Below are 23,986 nucleotides of genomic sequence, written 5' to 3'. Positions count from 1 at the left end.
TTTAATTTATGGGTTTTAATGAAATTCAAAAATTATTAGACTAATTTCAGTATCCGAATTTTAATGATCCTAAAGTTAGCAGACATTTAAAAATTTTTGAATTTCCGTATTTCAATAAATCAATTGCAAAAAAATAAAATAAAAAAATGCACATGTAGAAAATTTAAAAAACTATAGGTGCAATTTTTTCAAATATTTTTTTTTTATGTTTTATCGTCTAAAAAAAAGTCCAAAAATTATTAGACGTCTGCTAACTTCAGTGTCATCGAATTTTATGACCCAGGAGTTAGTAGACAATTAACAATTTTACCAAAAATCCAAAAAATTATTAGACATCGGTTAACTACAGTATCATCTATTCGTAGTATGAAAAAATGTATCACTTAATCTATATTATTAAGAGAATAAGGAAAATTTTGTTCCCGCCATATCTATATGATAGAATAAGTTAATGTTATTAAAATTGGTATCATTAGATAGGTCTTGACTTGAATTTGTGCCTTTTCATAATTTAAACTCTTTTTAATTGCCAAGTATTGAGATAAATAGATTTATCTATATCATTCGAATTACATTTAAATTACTCGGGAAAAAAGACGATCGTATTTATTTTCTTTAAATAAATTAATACTTTAATTATTCTGTCACTAAATATGACTGAATGTCACTGAATATATACCTATATTATTTATATCGCGTTACTTATTCCAAAATGACAGATTTTTATGCTCCCTTTTGGTTTTAGGAAACTTCTCAAAGCCAAAAAAGTGTGGATAGAAAAAAAAAGGATTCATTGACACAAAAAATCTTTACTCGCCTAAAGAAAATTTTTACTTACCCCAATAAATTTTTTGCATCGTGAATTGAAAACAAAAATTTATTTAGAACTAGAAAAAATTACTTGGCGCAAGGAATTATTTCTTGACCAAAAAAATATTTTCTCGCCCCAAGACAATTTTTGTATTTAATTGATAATGCATAAAATTTCTTGGTGCAAATTAAAATTTCTGCGGCAAGAAATTCTTTTTTTCTGAGTATTTTATAAATTTAGTAGTGATATTTGGGCAGTCAAGTAGTGACTGCAGGTTGCTCGTATATAATTAAAATAAATACAAAATTCTGGCAATTGCTTTCGCTTCTTAAAAATAAAAAATAATTTTCTTGGTGTCATTAAATAAAAAATATCAATAAATAATTTCAAAATTTTATTATTATTTATTTTATTATCATATAATTTAAATGCTTGATAAATTAATCGTTTATTTATTGATAAATAAATAAATCGATCGATCAATAATTTGGTGTGCACAAATATCTGAGTAATTACAAAATAGTGAATCTTGTAAACACAAAAAAAGTACATAGATTTAAATTATAAATCTATTGGTAAATTAACAGCACTGACATTTAAATAAAATAACAAACAGCAGTAAATTTAAATTTAAATTACACATTTGTCTTAATTAATTTAAATGGAAAACTTTTAATCATTTAATTTGACTTTAATAATTATTACTTTTCATAATTACTCATTAATTATAATAATAATTATGTAGATTTATTAAAAAAAAAATTTCTTACGCGTCAATCAAATATATAAGTGTATCAAATATAAATATATATATATAGAAACATTTATTTTATTTTATTTTAATAATTATCATTTAAATAATTCGCGTTTGCATTTTTTTTATTCACAACATAATGAGAAAATAATAAATTTTAAACTGATTAATTATTTTAATTTTGTAATTTTTTTTTGTTTTGTTTATGTGTATTTATTTATATGTGAATAATTAATTAGTCAATTAATTAATTAATTAATGGTTAGTCATCTAAGTTATTAATATGTAAAACTTCACGTTGAGTTAATCCGGCTTTGTGGAGACTCACTATTTCTACAGATGGATACAGAACTCTCTTGGGATAACTTGTCGTTATTTCAAAATTCGCGGGTGAATCCGGTTGACTAAATATCCAATTATATAAATCCTGTATCAAAAAAATAATAATTGTTAATTAAGTGGAAAATTTTTATAATTAATCTTTAACGGTCACATTTCCGGCGAATTACAACGATCGCAAAAAATTTCTATTAAAAAAAAAGAATTTTTGGCGCGAAAAATTTTTACTCAACCCAAGAAATTTTTCCTCGTCCCGAAAATTTGTAACTTCTGGTAATCAATGAAAAATTTAAATTTTCAAAAAAATAACGAAATTTTCCCGCGAAAATTTGAAAGTTAAAAAAAAGGTGCAATTGGTTTTTTGAGAATATCTTTGCAAATATTGAGTTTTAAAAAAAATTGAAAGAAACTTTTTTGTAGGGCGGAAAATTCTCTACAAAAAAGGTCTGATGTACTTTTTTCGAAAACTTGATAACTACTGAGATATTGCGATTTTAAATTATTAGGGATCGTCTGTTGCCCATGTGACCTTTGAAAATTTTAATAATAATAAAAATATATATAGACATAAATATATATCACTTACTTCTACTGTATTGGACATAAGAAATCGTCGTTTCAATGTTCTCTCTCCTAATTTTATTTGCAAATGACAAATATTCGGATGACTTGACTCCGGTTCAATTGGTACTTTTTCTACAGTAAGTTCCTTAGCAACACGGATGCGTTCTATTTCCATTTCCTGAGCATTTATTTCCTCGCGCTCACGTGCCTCTTGTTCTTCACGTGCTCTACGTTCTTCCTCTCGTCTACGATCTTTTTCTTGGTCAGCACGCAATGACTCCTCGTAAGCCTGATCTTGTTGCTCGCGCAATGATTGATTAGCACTGCGTTCAGCTCGATCTTGACGAGCTTGAATTAAACTTATTTCGTTGTGATCCACGATAGCTTGTAGCCGCGCTATCAGTTCTGACGGTAGTGGAATTCCCTCCATCCTGGTGTGCATTTTGAATTTTAAATTTATTAATTTAAATAAATAAATAAATTTTTTTTTTGTAAGAACCAAATAATTCTTGTGATAAAAATGTATTTTATAAGAATATTTTTGTCTATATATTTGGTTGAGGTTAAACTAAACTTAAAAACTCATTAACACTAGATGCGTACCGTCCGACGATCGTCATACGATTGTCCTTAAGAACAATGAGAGCTAGGAAAGGATAAGTACCCGCCTTCAAGGCTTCAGAAACTTTGTAGCCCTCACCAGATTGTACATTGCAAGCCCAGAATAATGTATGAGTATTTATAAATCGAATTAACTCAGCATTACCTAAAGTATTTCTGTAACAAATATTCAAAATTATCAATTTTTCGAGTAAATTACTTCTTAATTTTTTTTTTTTTTTTTTTCAATTTTTAATTTTATTTCATTGTAAAACTTCTTTAATTAGTCCACTCACTGATTGAATTTATGACAATACAGTGAGCAGACATTCAAAAATTTTTTGATTTTTTTTAACAAAAAATAAATAATAAAAAAAATATTTTGAAAAATTGCACGTATAGTTTATTAAATTTCCGACATGTGCATTTTAAAAAAAAGTTTTTTTTTTTTTCATTATTTATCTGTCAACAAAAAATTTTTTTAATTTCAAATGTCTGCTAACTTTACTATCATATTGAATTTTAATATCGATGTCGATTTGAATAAAATTGTTTAAATAAATTTTGTTCTTTTAAATTTCCGGAAATTGGCGGGTGGATATTGAAATTTTAAAAAAATTAATAAGAATAAAAATGCCGGGAAAATTAAAAAAATTTTACAAAATCGCTTGTAATTATGGAGGAAAATGACTGGAGATTAGGATGGTCGTTAAAAATCAAATTTTCTCAGACGCCCCATTCCTTAAAAGCTTCTTTTAAGTGGAAAAATAAGTGGGGAATTTGGTTTTTTCTTTTTGAGTAAAAAGAACACGTGCCGCAGGACGTCAAAGTTCATTCTTCGATACAGTCGCGTTTTTTTTAAATATCTCATGAAATATGCAGATTAAAGGAAAAAATCATAGGAACAATTTTGTAGGAAATTAAATTCTTGACAAAAAAGGTCATATTCATTTTTTTTATAAAATGTGTATTTATGAAGATATTTAAAAAAAAAAACTTTTTTTATATCGTCAGTTGAACATTATAAGAATAAGATCTAAAAAAAGTTTTTTTTTTAAATATCTTCATAAATACACATTTTATAAAAAAAATGAATATGACCTTTTTTGTCAAGAATTTAATTTCCTACAAAATTGTTCCTATGATTTTTTCCTTTAATCTGCATATTTCATGAGATATTTAAAAAAAACAGCGATTGGATCGAAAAATGAACTTTGATCCTGCGGCACGGGTTCTTTTTACTAAAAAAAAAAACCAAATTCCCCAGGTATTTTTTCACTAAAAAGAAGCTTTTTATGAGACGCCTGAGAAAATTCAATTTTTAACGACTACCCTACTGGAGATTTAAATATTTTTATTTACCTGCACCATTGCTCAACATTTTGAGCATCGTCTTTATGCAAATAAACGAGTAAGAATCTTAATTCTTGCTTAGCGTCTGATAACGCTTGGCTGTAAGAGCCTTGATAAAATACAGGATGATTAGTACCGTATTTTTCTTCATAAGATCTGATAAAATTCATTACATCTTCAACAGGATCCGAAGACACTGAAAAAAAAAAGTCAAATTATAAATTTTTTTCTAAATCACGGAAAGAAAATTTAATTTTCTCACTAGACCAAAAATTCCCCATGATAATTCAAAATTAATCAATGGATTTTATAAAGAATTTATAAGAAGTGAGAATAAAAAAAATAATTTTGTTCTTTAGTGTTCTGGAATTGTCTGATAAATATGATAATTAAATTAGTCAATTGCAAAAATGTCTTACCAGGTCGTACATTAGTTCGGAAAATAGCGAATACTAGTTGTAATATACTCGTTACGACATTGTAACACATGGAAAATACAAAAGACAAAAAGCCACCGCCACTTCCTGAACTGCCAGGTGGACTAAAATATATTCGGGAACTAGTGTCGTCTACGACAGTCGGTGGTCTTACACGGGAATCTTGTGCAAACATTGACGGTCTTCCTTCATATAAATTAAGTTGTTCCTAAAATATAAATAAATTAATTAATTAATTAATTGATTATGATTAAGGACAGGATTATTACGTTAATTTAAAAATAATTAATAATTAGTGATGTGAAATTTTTGATATTACGGGGAAAATATTGGTCTTATTAAAAAATTTTTCAAACAAAAGTTGTAGGGAATTTAATTTTCTAAAAAAAATGTCTCTTATAATTTTTTCTTAGGACTAATAAGAAAGCCGTAATTTCAAAATTAAGATTTTCATAAATCCTCAAATTTTGAATCATTCATTATGAATCTTAATTTTTGAATTACGATGAAAATATTGATCGTATACAAAAATCATAAGAGACATTTTTTTTAGAAAATTAAGTTTCCTACAACTTTTGTTCGAAAACTTTTTTAATAAGACCAATATTTTCGCCGTAATAGCAAAAATTTGAACTACTCATTTAAAAAATAAGGCAAAAATTTTGTCCCTAGTTATGATACTGAAAGAAGCAAAGACAATTTTTTGATTTTTATAAACGAGTCAGTTGTAAGTAAAATAAAAATTTTATAACATGCGCACAAATATTTTTTAAAGTTTATTATGGACAACTTAAAAGTTTTTTCTACACTGATTTTAATTGATTGAATTTATTTTACTTCCCCTCAACTTTTTCTGTGAATTAAAATTCATTTAAAAGTAAATTTATTTACAAAATGAAAAAAATTTGAAAAGTTGACCCCTCTCTCAAATTTAATGATTTATTGATGCAAGTGACATATTGACGTTTATTTAAATTAAGTTTATTTAAGTACCAATATTACTTATTTTAAACTTTGTCATCTCTATAATTTACTTAAAGGAAATTAATTTGAGGTAAAAGAGCCTAAACCCGATCAGTGCCATCAGTCGCTGACTAACTGATTAATACGTTTTTATAATTTTTATAAAAAAAAATTTCAAGTAAAAAAATGATGGTTGATAAATAATTATCTGTGATTATAAATATATTATAATATGACGTATCAAAGTATTTTATAATTTATTATAAATTTAAATTAACTGACTGTTTTAAAAACCGCTTAGAGCCGGACATTTATTACTTTAACGTTCGTTCGTTAGATTAAATTTAGGCTGCGTTAAATTATTTAATAATTGTTATAAATATATGTTATTAAATATATATTTTAAATTTGTGAGAATAAAATAAAGTGATATATTTTATAAATAATTCTCCTTGTGAATAAACTTATGACAGTTCAATTGATATTGTCCCTGAGCGCGTATAGGGCCATGTGTTGGTCGGGTAATGGGACATCGTAACTTTTAGTGAGCAACTATGGGTTCACTCAACGCGGTTATTTTTAAAATTAATAATAATCAATTATCAAGATTATTCTTTAAATTATAATTTTATTATAATATTTAAAACTACAAAAAATAACTATAAAAAAAAATAATTTTTCATTTAATTTCCCAATTTATGTTGACTTTAATCTCACTCCCCTAAAAAGTAACCGGGTAATGGAACTTTTACCTTAAATCAATAAAAATTATCACACTAATTCCATATTTAAAGATAATTTTCTTGATAAGAAAATCGAAATTTATTTACGGTATCAAAAAAAATAATTTCTTAAACTCAGCTCATATTTCTTCGATTAACAAAATAATTTTTAATAAAATCCCAAAACTTTTCCTCTAAAAAAATGTAAGATTCCCAATTTCCAACAGCATAATTTCTTATAAGCAGAAACTACAAAATTTCTAAAAGTTCTGAAAGTCAAGTAATATTTAAAACTAAAAAAAAAACTTAAAATAATGATTTTTCATTTAATTTCCCAATTTATATTGACTTTAATCTCACTGCCTAAAAAGTTACCGGGTAATGGGACTTTTACCTTTTATCCATTTATTTAAAAGACATAAATTTTCTTAATGTCTCCAACTTTCAGTATCAAAATTAATTAATTAATTATTAAAATTAAATTATAATTTAATTAAATACCTGAACCGCAACTTCCAAATTCCAATTGTGCCTTTGTAAGACATCTCGACAAATAGAAAGATCTTCAATATTTGTCAAGTCCTAAAAATAATATATAATTAGACATAAAAAATTAATTAATATTTTTTATTACACGCAAGTATAAAAATTAAATTGAAACCGCGATTATTTATTATTGATTTTTAAAAAAATTTAAATAAACAAAATAAAATGAGTGTGAATGTGGCAGACATCAGATAAATTTAAAATTATAAATCAATAGAGTAAATAATTAGTAGAATAAAATTTTGAAAAAATGCGCATTTAGAAAATTTAAAAATTAATGTGCATTTTTTTGAAAATTATTTACTCTATTTATTTATAATTTTAAATTCACACTTATAATAAAAATGATCCTGAAGTTAGCAGACAATTCAATTTTTGATTTTTTTTTTTGAACAATTAAATTTGAAGAAAAAAAAAACTAAAAATATGCACATGTAGAAAATTTAAAAAACTACAGGTGCAATTTTTTCAAATATTTTTTTTCTTCTGGTTTATCGTCTAAAAAAAGATAAAAAAATTATTAGACGTCTGCTAACTTCAGTGTCATTAATAAAATGATGGTAAAGTTAGCGGACATCTGACAATTTTAAAAAATTTTTAAATAATAAATTTAAATGTTTATAAAATATAAATAAAAAAATGAATGTTTAGAGAATTCAAAATTCAGTACATGGATTTTTTAAAAATTTAATTATTTAACTTTTTTATATGTAATTAAAAAATTGTCGTGTCTGCTAAATTTACACTTATAAAATAAATTATTAAAATTATTAATTAATATTTAAAATAAATGTTAATTTATTAAAATAAGAAGCAAGTCATGATTAAAAACATTACCTGAAATTGTAAGACTTTGTCTAATTGATCACTACTACACTCTTCCAATACGTTATCCGCCATGATAACGATTCAGTTAATTTTCGTTTAAACAAAAAAAAATAAATAAATAAATGAAAAGAAAAAAAAAATTACAATTAAATTATTTTTTTTTTTTATAATAATAAATATGTCGAGTTTATCAGCTGAGACACAAGTCGGGAATGGTGCCAACGTTCATATTGAAATGAACAATCATTTGGGGGACGGATTGATAAAAATCAACCATCACACGAAATTCAAACTTTCAAATCCTCTTGCTTTTAAAAACTTTTATTTATTATGTTACTTTATGCAATTAACAGTATTTCAAATTATCATACTTTTTATATAAGTATATGTATGCATATAATATATATTACGATATGTGAACGTATGTATGACACTATTATTTATCAATCATTGGCCCATTTTTTATAGACTGCCTTGATAAGTGAAAAGTGTAAATATCATAGGAAATTTGTTTTCCCGCCATCTTAATTATTTTTAGTTAATCAAATTTTTTTAAACTTTTTAAAAGTTATCAGCAGTCGCTAAGTTTTATTTCTATCAATAAATATATGAAAAGTCATATTATATATATAATATCAGACAAATTTAAAATTATCAATAAATACAGTAGATAATTAATAAAATAAAATTTTTCAAAAATGCGCATTAAAAAAATCTTGTAATTATTAAGGGAATTTTTTATAAAAATTATTTTTTTAATTAATGACTCTATTTATTAATAGTTTTAAATTTGTCTGATGTCTGCTACATTCACACTCATAAATTTATTTATATATTTATTTATACACAAGTAATTAAATAAAGTAAATTACAAAATTTTGAATACTACTGAAGTTAGACGTCTTGTAATTTTTGAATTTTTTATAGAAGCGATAAATTATAAAAAAAGAAACATTTCAAAAAAATGCACATGTAGTTTTTAAAATTTTCTACCTGTACATATTTTTAGTTTTTTTTTTTTGTAATTGATTTTTTGAAAAAAAATTTCTAATTGTCCGTAAACTGAATGTAACGGATATGAGAAAAACTTTAAATTACAAATAAACGAATAAAACAATTAAAAATACAAAAATTTAAAAAATGCACATACTGATTTTTAAATTTTATAAATGCGCATTTTTTTAAAATTTAATTTTATTAATTATTTACTCTACTTATTAATAATTTCAAATTTGTCTGTCTACTACATTCACACTCACATGAATGTCGCGGATATGAGACGAATTTTAAATTACAAATAAATGAGTAAAACAATTAAAAATTGAAAGATGAAAAAAAATGCGCATACTGATAACCAAATTTTATAAATGCGCATTTTTAAAAAATTTTATTTTATTAATTATTTATTAATAATTTTAAATTTGTCTGATGTCTGCTACATTCAGACTCATCCGTGGAGGAAATTTTTTGAACTTTTTTCTGAAAAACTCTGAAAAAGTTTTTAAAACTTTGAAAAAGTCTTTGGGACTTTAGAACTGACTTTTTCAGAGAAAATTCCGAAAAATTTTCACCAGGGATTGAATGTAGTGGATATGAGACAAACAAAATTACAAATCAACGAATAAAACAATTGAAAATATAAAAATTTAAAAAATGCACATACTGATTTTCAAATTTCCTAGATGCGCATTTTTTTAATTTTATTCAATTTAAATTTAATTCGCTTATTTCAAAATTTTTAAAAGTGACAGCTGTCAATTACATTCTCGCTCATATCTTAATAATTAATTACAAAATTTTTAGTGAAAATAATTAACTATCATTTAATTTTCTTGTTATATTTTTAAATTTTTCAATTTTAATTAACAATAATTCTGATTCCTAGATGTCGTTACTAAAAAATTCCTTAACCTCATAAAAGATCTCATTACTTTTCTTTTCGGTTCACGTTTTGCAGCGACCACGTCGTAAGCCGTAAGAATTTTTATAATTTTTATAAATTATCATTAATTTTAACTGTCTGAACTATTAATTTTGTCAAAATATTTTATTTTATTCATTCATTTTTTTTTTACGTTCATATTTTTCCCATATTTGTAATCGCAGACCAAAAACAATCGCAAGCGCGTTTTTACACTCGCACATGTTTCCTAAATTTCAAGTTTATTAAATCTGTCAATATTGATTTTCATTTTTTAAAAATTCAATTTAAAAAATTAGTAGAAAATAAATTTTAAATTATTTTAAATTTCAAATTTTGTTGGCGGCTGCTAGTTTTTTTTTGCGTAAACAATTGCGCAGTTTGGAGGTTAGGTTTTTTTTTATGGAAAATTAATAAATTTTTTTTTTGTCATAGAAAACTGAAAATGCAAATTTTCGTGAAAACGTTGACGGGTAAAACCATTACCCTTGAAGTCGAGGCTTCTGACACAATCGAAAATGTCAAAGCCAAAATCCAAGATAAGGAAGGAATTCCTCCAGATCAGCAACGTCTGATTTTCGCTGGAAAACAGTTGGAAGATGGACGTACTCTTTCTGACTACAACATCCAGAAAGGTGATTTTTGATTTTTAAATTTTTTAATTTAAATTTCTACATATTTTACACTAGAAAAATAATTTAAGTCACGGTCCTGAAGTTGAATGCAATGATACTGAAGTGAGCCGACGTCTAATAATTTTTGGACTGTTTTTCTCAACGATAGATTAAAAAAAAAATATTTGGAAAAATTGCACCTATAGTTTTTTGAATTTTCTATATGTGCATATTTTTAGTTTTTTTTTTATGTCATTAATTTGTTTAAATGAAAATTCAAAATTTTTTGATTCTCTGTCAATTTCAGGATCATAAGTTAGCAGACAATTGAAAATGTTTGGATTTTTTTTTGACCAGTTAAATTTGAAGATAACAAAAAATAAAAATATGCACATGTAGAAAATTTCAAAGACTACAAGTGCATTTTTTTTTAATATTTTTTTTTTTTATAATTTATCGTTTATTTAAAAAATCCAAGAATTGTTAGAAGCTAATTTCAGTATCATATTGAAGTCACTAAAAATAATCAATTTTTTAAAGAGAAAAAAAAATTTCTTGGCGCGAAAAATTTTTACTCAAGAAAATTTTTGGATTTTAAATTGAAAACAGAGATTTTCTGGGGACAAGAAATGAATTTTTGAGGCGAGGAAAAAATTCTTACAAGAAATTTTTTTTTACCCTGGATTTAGCAGACAAAAATTTTCGGATTTTTTTTGCTACAAATCAATTACAGAAAAAAAATGCACTTGCAGATAAATAAAAAATCTATAGGTGCAATTTTTCCTAATATTTTTTTTTATAATTTATCATTTTGAAAAAAAAATCAAAAAATTATTAGACGTCGGCATGAGCGTGGATGCAGCAGACATCAGACAAATTTAAAATTATTAATGAATAGAGTAAATAATTAATAAAATAAAATTTCAAAAAAATGCGCATTAAAAAAATTTTGAAATTACTAAGTGCTTTTTTTCGAAATTTTTTTTTTTTAATTATTTACTCTGTTTATTCATAATTTTAAATCTGTCTGTCTGCTGCATTCACACTCGTGACCTCGGCTAACTTCAGTATTAAAATTAGCTGACGTTTAACAATTTTTGTATTTTTTTAGAATCGATAAATTATAAAAAAAAAAAATTGCACTTGTAGCTTTTTTAATTTTCTACACATGCGCTTTTTATTTGTAATTTATTTATTAGAAAAAAAAAATCCACAAAATGTTGATTGTCTTCTTCAGGATCATGATTAAATTTTAAAATGAAATTAAAATTTTTATTGACTGAGCGGAAGTTCCTGGAAGTCCGTGCAAAAATCACCTGGACCCAGTTACGATCTTGATCAAGATCTACTCTACATAATATTTTGCTTTACTTATCCCAGACTTTAAATTTCATTTGAATAAAATTTCTGTTTTAGAATCAACTTTACATTTGGTACTTCGTCTCCGTGGTGGTGTAATCGAACCAACACTTAAGATCCTCGCACAAAAGTACAACTGTGACAAGATGATCTGCCGTAAATGTTACGCTCGTCTCCACCCAAGAGCCACTAACTGCCGTAAGAAGAAGTGCGGACACACCAACAACATTCGCCCAAAAAAGAAGTTGAAGTAGACGTTTCATCTTTTACCAACTTTACAACCAGGCTATTTAAAATATCATATTATTTGTTCCAACAAAAAAAACTCATTCTGTAGCCTGTACATTAACCCTTCAGCTCTAGCTATCAAAATTTATCTCACGACCACTCAATTTTTTTAAATATCAGGGTCGAAGGGTTTAATTCTGATTTAAATAAAAAAAAATCAACAAGTATTTTACTTCTTAATTGTTCATTTTTTAATTATACTCCCACTTTTTTATCATTTAAGAATTCGCGGTCTTTTTTAAAAATTACAAAAAAAAATTTAATTGAGTCCGTTTAAAAATTTTCTAATTCCCGCGGTTTTTTTGCCCGGTTTTCAAAATTAAATTTATTAATTAGTTACGTAATTATTCGCCTATCGACAAGTTGATAATTTATTATCCCGTCAGTAATTTCTATTAATTTACTCCGGTATGATTTTGAAGTTCGCCGGCGTCTAATAATTTTTGGATTTTTTTTAAAATGATAAATAATAAAAAATAAAAACATTTTGAAAAATTGCACCTATAGATTTTTTAATTTTTTACATGTGTATTTTTTTAGTTTTTTTTTTCTAATTGATTTGTTAAAAAAAAAAATCCGGAAACTTCTAATTGTCTGCTGACTTCATGACACGGAGTTGAGCCGACTAATAATTTTTGTTCTTTTTTAAAAATGATGAATTATAAAAAAAAAATATTTAAAAAAATTGCACCTCTAGATTTTTTAATTTTCTACATTTGGATTTTTTTTTTTTTTTTTTCTGTAATTTATTTGTTGAAAAAAAATCCGAAACTTTTTTACTATCATCACTTTGGTAAAGTCTAAAAAATTTTGAAACTTGTGGCGGCAAAATACCAAAAATTTAAATCGACGTACATACGAGATGATCAGACATGAAAATTTTGAGCTCGGGACCGCGAAATTTTTTTTATGTTCTACTGTTTGACACTAGAAGAACTCGGACAATATCGCGGAATTGCAATCAAAAAGTAAAATAAAAAAAAATTAACTGGTTGACATGCAGTCAAAATTCTCATTGACTCCGTAGAGATGTCAAATTAAAGAGGCATCTGGTCAAAAAATTTTGAATTCAATTTCTCCGAATGCAGCCGCAATGACAGCAAAGTAAAAGTAAACTTTTGCTGAGCGACTTGGCTACCTGGAGTATGATCAAATTTTTTTTTCTTCTCGACTAACACGTGGCCCTGATTCGGATCAAGTTCTTAATATTTTCAAGTCTATGATTTAAAAATTTTTTTTTACCACAAAACTTAACATTAAAAAAAAAATTAATTAATAAACGTAAAGAAAAAATATATATCGCAATGAAAGTTTATTATATAAACACTTATTATTATTTTTTACATAAAAATAATTATATAAAATATTTTTACATTTATTTCCTTACATTTAATATCTATCAATAATTATTAATAAAAAAAAACTTTTCAATACTTAATATATATATATATATAGTAATTAAAGTAATTAAATATATTAAATTACTGCGCCTCGAACATTCCAACACTTAACAATAAATTGCGCCGCGTATAATGCAGCGCAAGTACGGGCGAATTTTTAGTTGGGAATGTTCTCAGTAGATAGGAATCCGAGGCAGATTTAACAGCCGGGTTATGGGTGACGTTGACGTCCTCCAGAATCATTTCTTCCGCCAATTTTGTGAAGTCCCACAGTTTTATCGTACAGTCCAACGAAGCTGCAATAAATTAAATAATAAATTGAATTATTTGTTATAATAAATTAATCGTTTATTTGAGAAACCCCATAAGTCAAGAAAAAAAAAATTTTCAGGAAACACAAAAAATATTTTTTTGTAAAAACTTGACATTAAAATAATAAATAAATAATTAAATACAATAAAGTTAGCGTCTCTGAAAAAGATTCTAACAAGAAAAATTTAATTTTTTAACTGAAACTACTTAAAAAAATTATTTAAAGTTGATTGACTTATGGGATTTCTCAACCAAACGGAAAAAAAGTTATAAAATCATTGTTTTTTTAAATGTTTCCACTCAAATCATTTATTACACTGATAAAATGAAGTATTAAATATGTATTTGAACTCTGAAACTCAGAAATTACAAAAAATTATAATTAATTTAAACATTTTAATTAGTCATATAACAGTCAACATTAAAACAACATTTGAAATTAATTTCCCAAAAAAGCGCGAATTTTAAATAAAAAAAAAAAAAAAATGATTTCTGTAAAACTAAAACTGCATATGTTTATTTGAGTCATTGACTTATGGGGTTTCTCAATTAAATAAAATTGCTGTCACCCCGTTAATTTTTTTTTAAACGCTGATTTGATGCATATTTTGATTGATTTTTACGGAGGGATATCCAAAGAACCCAAAAATGCAAAAAACCCAATTTCGTAAAAAACGTGACTTATGGGGTTTCTCAAATAAATAGTTCAAATATAAAATGTAAAAAAAAAAATATAATTACCGGAAGTCAATATGTTTCCATCACGACTAAATGATAGACAGTGAATAGTACTCGTGTGCCCAGACAAGGCAGCAACAAGATGACCATGGGCTAGATCCCAAACTAGAACACGATTATCAGCACCAGCGGATGCTAAAAATCTTCCTTCAGTTGAAAATGACAGTGCGTAAATGGGAGCCTTGTGTCCAGTCATCAGTCTCACTTGGGCACCATTGACACAGTCCCATAATCTTACAGTCATGTCACTTGATCCACTTGCAATGTAATTTGAATTCGGATGAAACTGTACGACCTATTTATTTATAATAATAAATATCATCAATAAAATGTCATCATAATTTATAAAGCAAAAAAATAAATAATGAACTTACATCAACATCAGAATAATGGCCAGCAAAAATACGCAACGGCTGATGTGAATCAGTGACCCATAGTCTGGCAGTTTTGTCATGAGAACCAGTTGCGAAATAATAACCGTGGGGCGAAAAACGGACAGACCACACGGGAAATAAATGGCCTTTGTAACAAACTACACATGTCCATGTGTGTAATGACCACAATCGTACTGTAATTAATTAAATAAATAAATAAATTAATTAATTAATTAATGAATGGTTATGATCCTGAAGTTGGCAAACGATTGACAATTTTAGAATTTTTGTTCTACTAATTAATTACAAAAAAAAAAAAAACTAAAAAAATGCACATGTAGAAGTAAAAAAAACTACAAGTGCAATTTTTTTAAATATTTTTTTTTTACGATCCTGAAGTTAGCAGACAATTAAAAAATTTTTGATTTTTTTTGAACAATTAAATTTAAAGAAAAAAAAACTAAAAATATGCACAAGTAGAAAATTTAAAAGACTACATGTGCATTTTTTTAAATATTTTTTTTTTCATGATTTATCGTTTTTTAAAAAATCCAAAAATTATTAGACGTCGACTAATTTCAGTACCATTTTTTTTTATACATGGTGGCCACATTTCTGGAAGACCTGGAAATGGCAGAGAATTATAAATATACTGGAAAAGTCAGGGAAATGTCAGGGAATTTCGTCACAAAGCTGGAAAAATTTTAACTTTCTTTCTTTTGACTGAAAAAATCCGCCAAATTTAGTTTTCTGTCAAAACTGTTGAAAAAGTGACGCGGCGCGAATGCGGTTGTAAAACAATCTTGAAAAAAAATTAGTAGAAATTGATTCCAATAGCGAAAAAATGAAGCAGTCAGAATTATCAAGGCTGTTAGAAAAAAAAAGTCTTAGTAGAAACCAATCGCCAGGATCTTCAAGCTATTAACATCCATATTGACAAGTTAAAAAACTAAAAACATTAAATGTATACATAAGTAATGAACTAATAAGTTTCACTATATTTATTATTCGCGTACTTCATTAATACTTTATTAATATTCTATAAAATATTCTTATTTATGAAATTTATTCTAGTGAAAATGAAAAATTTGTTTATATTTTATTATAGAGAGTTATATAAAAACATGGATTTCAAATCAAAAATAAAAAATTATTCATTTAATAAATAAAAAAAAAATAATGAACATTGACAAATAATAAAAAAAAGTTTCATTTAACGACAGTGATTAATTATTGATTAAACTGACTTATACCATTTTGTTTTAAATTAAATAAATATTTCCAATGATTTAATATTACTACACATAGTCAGGGAATTTTTGAATTGTTTGACTAGAATACCTGGAAAAGTCAGGGAATTTCCATCTCAAAAATCTGTGGCCACTATGTTATAATTTATCGCTTTTAATAAATTCAAAAAATTATTAGACGGGTAACTTCAGTATCGTAATTAATAAATGAGTTATTTAATTAAATAAATAAAAAATTGACATACTTGTCGCATCTTCAGAGCAGGAAAGTAATAAATTACGATCTGGACTAAACGTGAGACTGTAAATCGGACCACTGTGGCCGTGCAGAAGCTTCACAGTCTCGGCGGTGCGTTCGTCCATCATTCTGACCAGGACATCTTCAGCCTCGCGCTCGATGTCTGCCAGTGCATCGGCTGATTTCATGGCCCGCAATTTCTGCGGCACGAGACTCCACACTTTCAAAGTTGAATCGCTGAACCCAACTGCCAGCAAACTCGAGTCCTCGGATATTTCAGCGGCCGTTACTGTGTGTACGGCATTAAGCAGAGTGTAGAAACAAATTGACGGCAATGATTCAGGTCCCAGAGTTATGCGCTTAGATGCTTCGCGAAGCGCTTTTACTTTTTCCAGTTTATCGGCATCTTTTCTGTTGAATAAACACTCAGTTATTTATCATTGTCACCAAATTAACTGGTAATTAATTTCTATAAATCAAAACTTACAAGTTTGGCAAAAACATGCGACCAACTGGTGGCGCGTTGGGGTCGGATTTATTTTTTTTTGAAAATAAAGGATCTTTTTTTGCTTTCTTCTTCTTTGGTTTATCACCTTCGGCTCCGGGGTTCGCTTCGTCTTCTTCTTCGTCTGCTGGCGCGACGAATTGGATATCTGGTTCTTTTAATAGACCGTAATATACTTTTGCTTTGTTGTCTAAAATTTATAAAAAAAGTTTTTTAAATTAAATTTAGTTAATTATTTACATGGTCCTGAAGTTAGTAGACAATTAAAAATTTTTGGATTTTTTTTTCAGCAAAGAAATTAAAAAAAAAAAAACTAAAAATATCCACAGGTAGAAAATTTAAAAAAAACTACAGGCGCGATTTTTTGAATTTTTTTTTTTTCAATAATTTGTTGAAATAAAAAAAAACTAAAAAAATGCACATGTAGAGAATTAAAAAAACTATAATTGCAATTTTTTGAAATATTTTTTTTTTCAAAAATTTAATGAGAAAAAAAAACTAAAAATTATGCACAGTTAGAAAATTTTAAAAACTACAGGCGCAATTTTTTGAATTTTTTTTTTCAATAATTTGATGAAATAAAAAAAAAGTAAAAAAATGCACATGTAGAGAATTTCAAAAACTATAAGTGCAATTTTTTGAAATATTTTTTTTTTCAAAAATTTAATGAGAAAAAAAAACTAAAAATTATGCACATGTAGAAAATTTAAAAAACTACAAGCGCAATTTTTTAAAATTTTTCTTCTTCAATAATTTGATGAAATAAAAAAAAAGTAAAAAAATGCACATGTAGAGAATTTAAAAAACTATAAGTGCAATTTTTGAAAATTTTTTAAATTTTATAATTTGTCGTTTTAAAAAGAATCCAAAAATTATTGGCCGTCTGCTAACGTCAGTGTCATTTAATTACAGCAACATTTCAAATGTTCGCTCATCAATAAAAAATAAAAATTAATTTACAAACCTTGTCTAGTTGCTTCTCCAAGAGTTGCACCGGAAGTAGCGTCAATTTGTTGTTTATTCCGAGCGACACCTTCGTACATATCAAAATAAAGATGTTCTTGTATAATATTTAACAACACGCTGTGTTTTTTTTCTTGTAAATGACGTTTTAATATCGACAAAGTATCACGCGATATTCGTATGATAAATTGATTGGATCTAAATCAAAGTAAAGAATAGTTAAAAATATATTTTTTAAATTACACAGTAAAATTTATTAAATATAAATGATATAATTACTTGAATGTATCTGTGAATTCATTTCCCGCCATTTGTTCACGTTTGGTGACAGTAGAGAGCCGTTTTAGATCACTCTGATGATGATCGTCAAGATTTGAACCAAATTTATCCATCAGTTGCTTGGCCTGCTCTGAGTGATTGTTGTAAACTAATTCCAGGTACATATGAACGAGAACTGGATATAAAATTGTTCCAAGTTCATGCTAAACAAATATATATTATTTATTTATTTATATATATATAAAAAATTTATTTTAATGATAATATATGAAAGTATATAAATGATAATTAATGATTAATTATAAACAAATTCATTGAATTAATTTCTTGTATAATATTTATCAAATTTGAATTCCGCGCGTAAATTTGAAAATTTTTATTTATAAAAAAATTGATATTTTCATAAATTTTTAAGGAACATATATGTATATATTTATATATATATATATATAAATGATAGTTAATAATTGATTATCAACAAGTTTATTTTATAAAATTTATCGAGTTTGAATTACGCGCGTTAATTTAAAAATTTTGATTTATAATAAAATAATATTTTCATAAATTTTTAGGCAACATATATGTATATATTTATATATATATATAAATGATAATTAATAATTGATTATCAACAAATTTATTTTATAAAATTTATCGAGTTTGAATTACGCGCGTTAATTTAAAAATTTTAATTTATAAAAAAAATTATATTATCATAATTTTTAGACAACATATAAATATATATATCAATTAGAATGTGTATATATTTTTTACAAGTTTAATTTAAAAAAATAATTTTTTCCCGCTCTTTTAAAATTAAAAAAAAACGTATGAATTCTTTTTACTGAGGACTAATTAATGTGTAATTAATTTCAAATAAAATTTAAAAAATGTTACTGATAATTAATATCGATTATTTTCGCTTCGAGTAATAAATCGCGGAATTTTTAAATTTATAAATTAAAATATTTAAATAAACTGTTACCTTATAAATATCTAGAGAACTCTCGACAAATTTTTTCAACTCAGCATACGCTTTTTCGTATAATGCTGGATCTCCTTCACTCTTGTATGCTGCCAGAACACTATTTACCTCTGAATCCGTTTGTTGATTCTCATCAGTAGGAATGTTCGTTAAATTGGCCTCTTTTTTAAACAATTCTTCAGTTTCCTATAAATCAATTAATTTTACAAATTTATAAATCAACCAAATAAATAAATAAATATTTAAATAAAATGAATGTTATATTTACTTTTAATTTATATTTCCTCAGTAATTGAAGGACAGCTAACATTGTACTTTTATCTTCTTCCATTTTAAATTATTTAAGTAAAACAATTAATTACTTTAGAATTTAAATTTATTTTTTTAATAAATTAATATTATTATTATTTATTTAATTAATAATAAGTTATTATTGTTTATAAATAAGCTTTAAAAATTGTTTACGACACTTGCGGTACGATGGAAAAATGTCACTGAAATTTTAGGTTATGTTTTACTTTGTGTTGCGTGCAGTCGGAGCCGCGACAATTTACTCTATAGTATTGTGGTTATATATATACTTGGGTATTTTTTTTTTTTAATAATTTAAATATTTCTTTCATGTTCTGCCGCCATTTTATTTTGACTTACGAATTTTAATTTTTCTCCAATTTTTAATAATTTATTTTTCGGCTATTTAAATTTACCGCGCGAGTGATAAGAATAATTAACAAATTATTAATGAAAAATTAAAAATTTCGAGTAAATTTTTATGATCCTGAAGTTAGCCGACATTTAAAAATTTTTATTTTTCAAAAAATCAATTGCACAAAAATAAAATAAAAATGTGCACATGTAGAAAACTTAAAAAACTAAAGGTGTAATTTTTTCAAATATTTTTTTCTATGGTTTATCGTCTAAAAAAAAAATTCAAAAATTATTAAACGTCTGCTAACTTCAGCATCATAAATTTTTTAGTCTAATTAATATAATTATTGATACACATAAATTTTAATGAAATTATTAAATTTCAATTTTTAAATTTCGCGCCGTTGGCGCTACTGCGCGCTGTTATATTCGTCGTTCAAATTTTTGCTATAGTGGGGGCAGTCGATGAATCGCAAAATCGATTGTTTTGTATCAACTGACGGTTCGATAGCGGCAGTCAGTATTATCGAAAATGGCAGCAGTAGTCCAGATCCTTCTTTATTCTTTACGTTTGAATTAAGACCCCGTATTGCAGTTAATTCGCGGAATTGTCCATGAAATTTATTGCTCATAGTAATTGTTCAATTAAAATGTGCAGTGTTTGTAAAATTTAAATTGTGCAAAGTGTCTGTGGTGGTTAAGAGTTCAGTGTTCAGTGCTAGTGTAAAGTGTCGCGAATTGCTGATGCTGATGACTTCCAAGTTCCTGAGCAAAATCATCTGGCATCGTCTGGTGGGAAATAGCAGTTAAGTGACGTTTTTTAGCTGCAACACACTTGGAGCAATTTAATTTAAATCTCCAAGTGTATTAGGACACCCTTCTGCACATTATTTCCCCGCCAAGGTTTGTTCAAACACTCAAGTGTTTTTTTAAAAATATTTTTCTATCATATTCTGCCGCCATTTTATTTTGACATACGATTTTTAATTTTTCTCCAGTTTCTAATAATTTATCCTTCAAATATTTAAATTTACCGCGCAAGTAAAAAGAATAATTAATAAATTATTAATAAAATTTAAAAATTTCGAGTATATTTTTCACTCTGGGTGCATTCGAAAATACTCTAGCTTTAGCCAAGCGTTGTTATATAGAGAGTGCTAAAAGCTAGATCATTTCCGAATGCACCCTAATTATTATTAATTTTAAAAATAACCGCGTTGAGGGATTTAAAGTAAAAGTTTCATTACCCGGTTACTTTTTAGGGGAGTGAGATTAAAGTCAACATAAATTGGGAAATTAAATGAAAAATTATTTTTTTTTATAGTTATTTTTTGTAGTTTTAAATATTATAATAAAATTATAATTTTAAGAATAATCTTGATAATTAATTATTATTAATTTTAAAAATAACCGCCTTGAGTGAACCCACAGTCGCTCACTAAAAGTTATCATGTCCCATTACTCGACCAACACATGGCCCTATACGCGCTCAGAGACAATATCAATTGAACTGTCATAAGTTTATTCACAAGGAGAATTATTTATAAAATATATCACTTTATTTTATTCTCAAAAATTTAAAACATATATTTAATAACATATATTTGTAACAATTATTAAATAATTTAACGCAGCCTAAATTAAATCTAACGAACGAACGTTAAAGTAAAAAATGTCCGGCTCTAAGCGATTTTTAAAATAGGCAGTTAATTTAAATTTCTAATAAATTATAAAATACTTTGATACCTCATATTATTATATATTTATAATTACAAATAATTATTTATCAATCATCATTTTTTTACTTGAAATTTTTTTTTATAAAAATTATAAAAACGCATTAATCAGTTAAAGTCAGCGACTGATGGCACTGATCGGGTTTAGGCTCTTTTACCTCAAATTAATTAATGCATTATATAAATATTATATTTTTATTAAGAGAGCGATTTTCATATCTTTCAATTTAAGGTTAATTTCAATTGTTTTATTAAAAAACCGTCATGTATACTTGATTCGGTTTTTTTAACTATATATTGATTGGCCATAAATTTATTTTTATATTAAATTATTAAATGTAAAATTGTTTCAAACTTTTTTATTAACATTCACTAATTAAAGAAAAAAAAATTGATCTCGATACAAAATGAGTGAAGGTAAAAATTTTTTTATTTTATTTATAAATATACATACATATGTATATTTATTACAAGATTTTAAATTACACATAACTCTGAGGTTAAATAAAAAATTTATAGAATTTCAAATTTTAAAAAATAACTTTTAGTTTATAATTTTCCCGGGTAAAAATATTTGCCCGAAATTTTACTAAAGCCGTATAATTTTATTGGGAAAGCTCGAAAATTGTAAAAGTTGGCCGAAATTTTATTATTCTTAATAAAAAAACCGATAACTTGAGTCGGCCTATTTTTTATTTTTCTTTTAGGCCCAATTATCGACCATTTTTCGGCCTTATTAGTTTTCAGCCTTTCGTTGACCCCCTGGGTCTTTTTTCGGACAAGAAAAAATTTTATTATTATTTTTTATTGTAATTTTTTGCCCGGGTGTAAATTATTTTAAAAGTTTACAGGGAAGAGGGGGAAGGGGGTTGAGTGAGCCCCTTAAGGAAAACAATTATAATATCATTAATTTTTTTTACGCATTTACTTCTTTTTCGACTCTTGATACTTATTTTCACTTCATTATGCTGCGTCCATTAAAATTGAAAAGTCGAAAATTAGGGGCAAAGTGGACCCGCCAAAAAATTTTGGATTTGATATTTTTTATTCTTTACACGTGTGATATTTGCAAATAGCTATAAAACAATTGTATTTTAATAATATAAAAGTCATTTTAATAGTCTGCTGCGATATAACTTTACAAATTAATTTTATTATCTTTAACTTCCTTAATGAATTATATTTAATGAACAGTTTTGGTGGTCTATTTTATGATACTGAAGTTAGCCGACGTCTAATAATTTTTGGATTTTTTTGTAAGCGAGAAATTATAAAAAAAAAAATATTTTAAAAAATTGCACACATAGTCTTTTAAATTTTCTACATGTGCATATTTTTAGTTTTTTTTTTTTTTTCAAATTTAATTGTTCATAAAAAATCAAAAAATTTTTAATTGTCGGTTAACTTCAGGATCGTTCTATTTTAGCCCTCATTAAATAACAAATTTCGATAAGCTTATTATCCGTCCGAATTTATTGACGTATAGAAAATTTTAAGGGGCCGACTTTGCCCCCTCCTTCCCTATTTTTAACTTTTTTTATTTTATTGATTTTTATTATAAGAGCAAACAATTTTACTTAAGATACAATAGGGATCGATCAACTCAAACAAAAATTAGAAGAAATCCACAAACAGAATGATAAAGTTAAAAGAGAGTTGGAAGAATTGCGAAAAAAAAGTGAAAATGTTGAAAAAAAAATAAAAATTGAAATGGATAAGAACGATGAGTTGATGAACAAAACCCGGGAAATGGGACAAGAAGGAAACGAACTCGATAAAGTAATTAGCGAACAATTAAAAAAAGTATCGGAAAAATTTCAAATTTTGCGTCACGTTGAGGAAGAACTTTCGGAAAAAGAAAAAAATATCGAAACTTTGCTGAATGAAATCAAACTATAATTAAAATTTTTAAAAAATCTCTTATCATTGAATTTTTCTCAACTTAAATTTAATTTAAAATCATTTATATTTTTTTTTATCGGTAATCAAACGGCGCAGTATTAATTCTTTTGAATAAAATAAGAAATTATTAATCATAAATAGATAATTAGTTAATTACTTACTTTAAATTTCTATGGATAATAAAGATAATAGTAAATTTATTTTTTTATCGCCAATTATTTTTTATTATTCAAATTTACTTAACAAATTTCATTTTACCATCTACTTAAAAAGTAATTAAAAATAATTATCACTATTTTTATCGCTACAAAAAAAAAGTCAAAATTTAATTACGATAAGTACTTTTTTATTTTGAACCTTTACAAACTTTCATTTATTGTCTCTACAGATTTTTTCAAGCAATTTTAGTTGCTCGATATTACATTTTTTCGAAAATTTGATTGCGCTCATGTAATTATTAACATTAAATTACCATTTATTAAATTTGAAAAAAGTTTACAGTCAAAATCTGGGTCTTGTTTAATTACTAGGTCAATTATCCTACAAAAAAAAATTTT

At 25.6% G+C, this 23,986-nt stretch overlaps 4 protein-coding genes across 4 annotated transcripts; 2 read left to right on the top strand and 2 right to left on the bottom strand.

Moving 5' to 3' along the window:
- Nucleotides 1-1,622: 1,622 nt before the first annotated feature.
- Nucleotides 1,623-8,381, bottom strand: LOC130674508 (FAS-associated factor 2-B). Its single transcript, XM_057479853.1, has 7 exons — nucleotides 7,927-8,381; nucleotides 7,045-7,125; nucleotides 4,841-5,066; nucleotides 4,431-4,617; nucleotides 3,072-3,245; nucleotides 2,491-2,899; nucleotides 1,623-1,992 (listed from the first exon to the last, which is right to left on the bottom strand). Exons 1-7 carry the CDS (start codon nucleotides 7,987-7,989, stop codon nucleotides 1,828-1,830), a joined length of 1,305 nt encoding a protein of 434 aa, XP_057335836.1. The 5' UTR covers nucleotides 7,990-8,381; the 3' UTR covers nucleotides 1,623-1,827.
- A 1,406-nt stretch (nucleotides 8,382-9,787) lies between these two features.
- Nucleotides 9,788-12,266, top strand: LOC130674509 (ubiquitin-60S ribosomal protein L40). The gene is made up of 3 exons (XM_057479854.1): nucleotides 9,788-9,891; nucleotides 10,274-10,473; nucleotides 11,869-12,266. The coding sequence occupies exons 2-3, from the start codon at nucleotides 10,284-10,286 to the stop codon at nucleotides 12,063-12,065; spliced, it is 387 nt and encodes a 128-aa protein (XP_057335837.1). The 5' UTR covers nucleotides 9,788-9,891; nucleotides 10,274-10,283; the 3' UTR covers nucleotides 12,066-12,266.
- Nucleotides 12,267-13,404: 1,138 nt separating this feature from the next.
- LOC130674832 (transcription initiation factor TFIID subunit 5) lies at nucleotides 13,405-19,676 on the bottom strand. The gene is made up of 9 exons (XM_057480255.1): nucleotides 19,412-19,676; nucleotides 19,144-19,329; nucleotides 18,159-18,361; nucleotides 17,881-18,077; nucleotides 16,899-17,106; nucleotides 16,419-16,822; nucleotides 14,924-15,117; nucleotides 14,553-14,844; nucleotides 13,405-13,795 (listed from the first exon to the last, which is right to left on the bottom strand). The coding sequence occupies exons 1-9, from the start codon at nucleotides 19,472-19,474 to the stop codon at nucleotides 13,581-13,583; spliced, it is 1,962 nt and encodes a 653-aa protein (XP_057336238.1). The 5' UTR covers nucleotides 19,475-19,676; the 3' UTR covers nucleotides 13,405-13,580.
- Nucleotides 19,677-21,804: 2,128 nt separating this feature from the next.
- Nucleotides 21,805-23,519, top strand: LOC130674942 (uncharacterized protein aq_1476-like). The gene is made up of 2 exons (XM_057480389.1): nucleotides 21,805-21,944; nucleotides 23,110-23,519. The coding sequence occupies exons 1-2, from the start codon at nucleotides 21,935-21,937 to the stop codon at nucleotides 23,424-23,426; spliced, it is 327 nt and encodes a 108-aa protein (XP_057336372.1). The 5' UTR covers nucleotides 21,805-21,934; the 3' UTR covers nucleotides 23,427-23,519.
- Nucleotides 23,520-23,986: the final 467 nt, after the last annotated feature.

The sequence above is a fragment of the Microplitis mediator genome, chromosome 9 (assembly GCF_029852145.1).
Source record: "Microplitis mediator isolate UGA2020A chromosome 9, iyMicMedi2.1, whole genome shotgun sequence".
Classification (NCBI taxonomy): domain Eukaryota; kingdom Metazoa; phylum Arthropoda; class Insecta; order Hymenoptera; family Braconidae; genus Microplitis; species Microplitis mediator.
This window is presented reverse-complemented; position numbering and strand designations above follow the sequence as displayed.

Excerpts from the sequence above, each read along its gene's own strand:
- LOC130674832 (XM_057480255.1), bottom strand. The coding sequence starts at position 19,474 with ATGGAAGAAGATAAAAGTACAATGTTAGCTGTCCTTCAATTACTGAGG. Across the intron at positions 18,362-19,143 it reads GTTCTCTAGATATTTATAAG|CATGAACTTGGAACAATTTT; the intron begins GTAACAGTTTAT and ends ATATTTGTTTAG. Across the intron at positions 14,845-14,923 it reads GCCATTATTCTGATGTTGAT|GTCGTACAGTTTCATCCGAA; the intron begins GTAAGTTCATTA and ends ATAAATAAATAG.
- LOC130674509 (XM_057479854.1), top strand. The coding sequence starts at position 10,284 with ATGCAAATTTTCGTGAAAACGTTGACGGGTAAAACCATTACCCTTGAA. Across the intron at positions 10,474-11,868 it reads TGACTACAACATCCAGAAAG|AATCAACTTTACATTTGGTA; the intron begins GTGATTTTTGAT and ends TTTCTGTTTTAG.
- LOC130674508 (XM_057479853.1), bottom strand. The coding sequence starts at position 7,989 with ATGGCGGATAACGTATTGGAAGAGTGTAGTAGTGATCAATTAGACAAA. Across the intron at positions 5,067-7,044 it reads ATTTGGAAGTTGCGGTTCAG|GAACAACTTAATTTATATGA; the intron begins GTATTTAATTAA and ends TTTATATTTTAG. Across the intron at positions 3,246-4,430 it reads AATGTTGAGCAATGGTGCAG|AAATACTTTAGGTAATGCTG; the intron begins GTAAATAAAAAT and ends TATTTGTTACAG.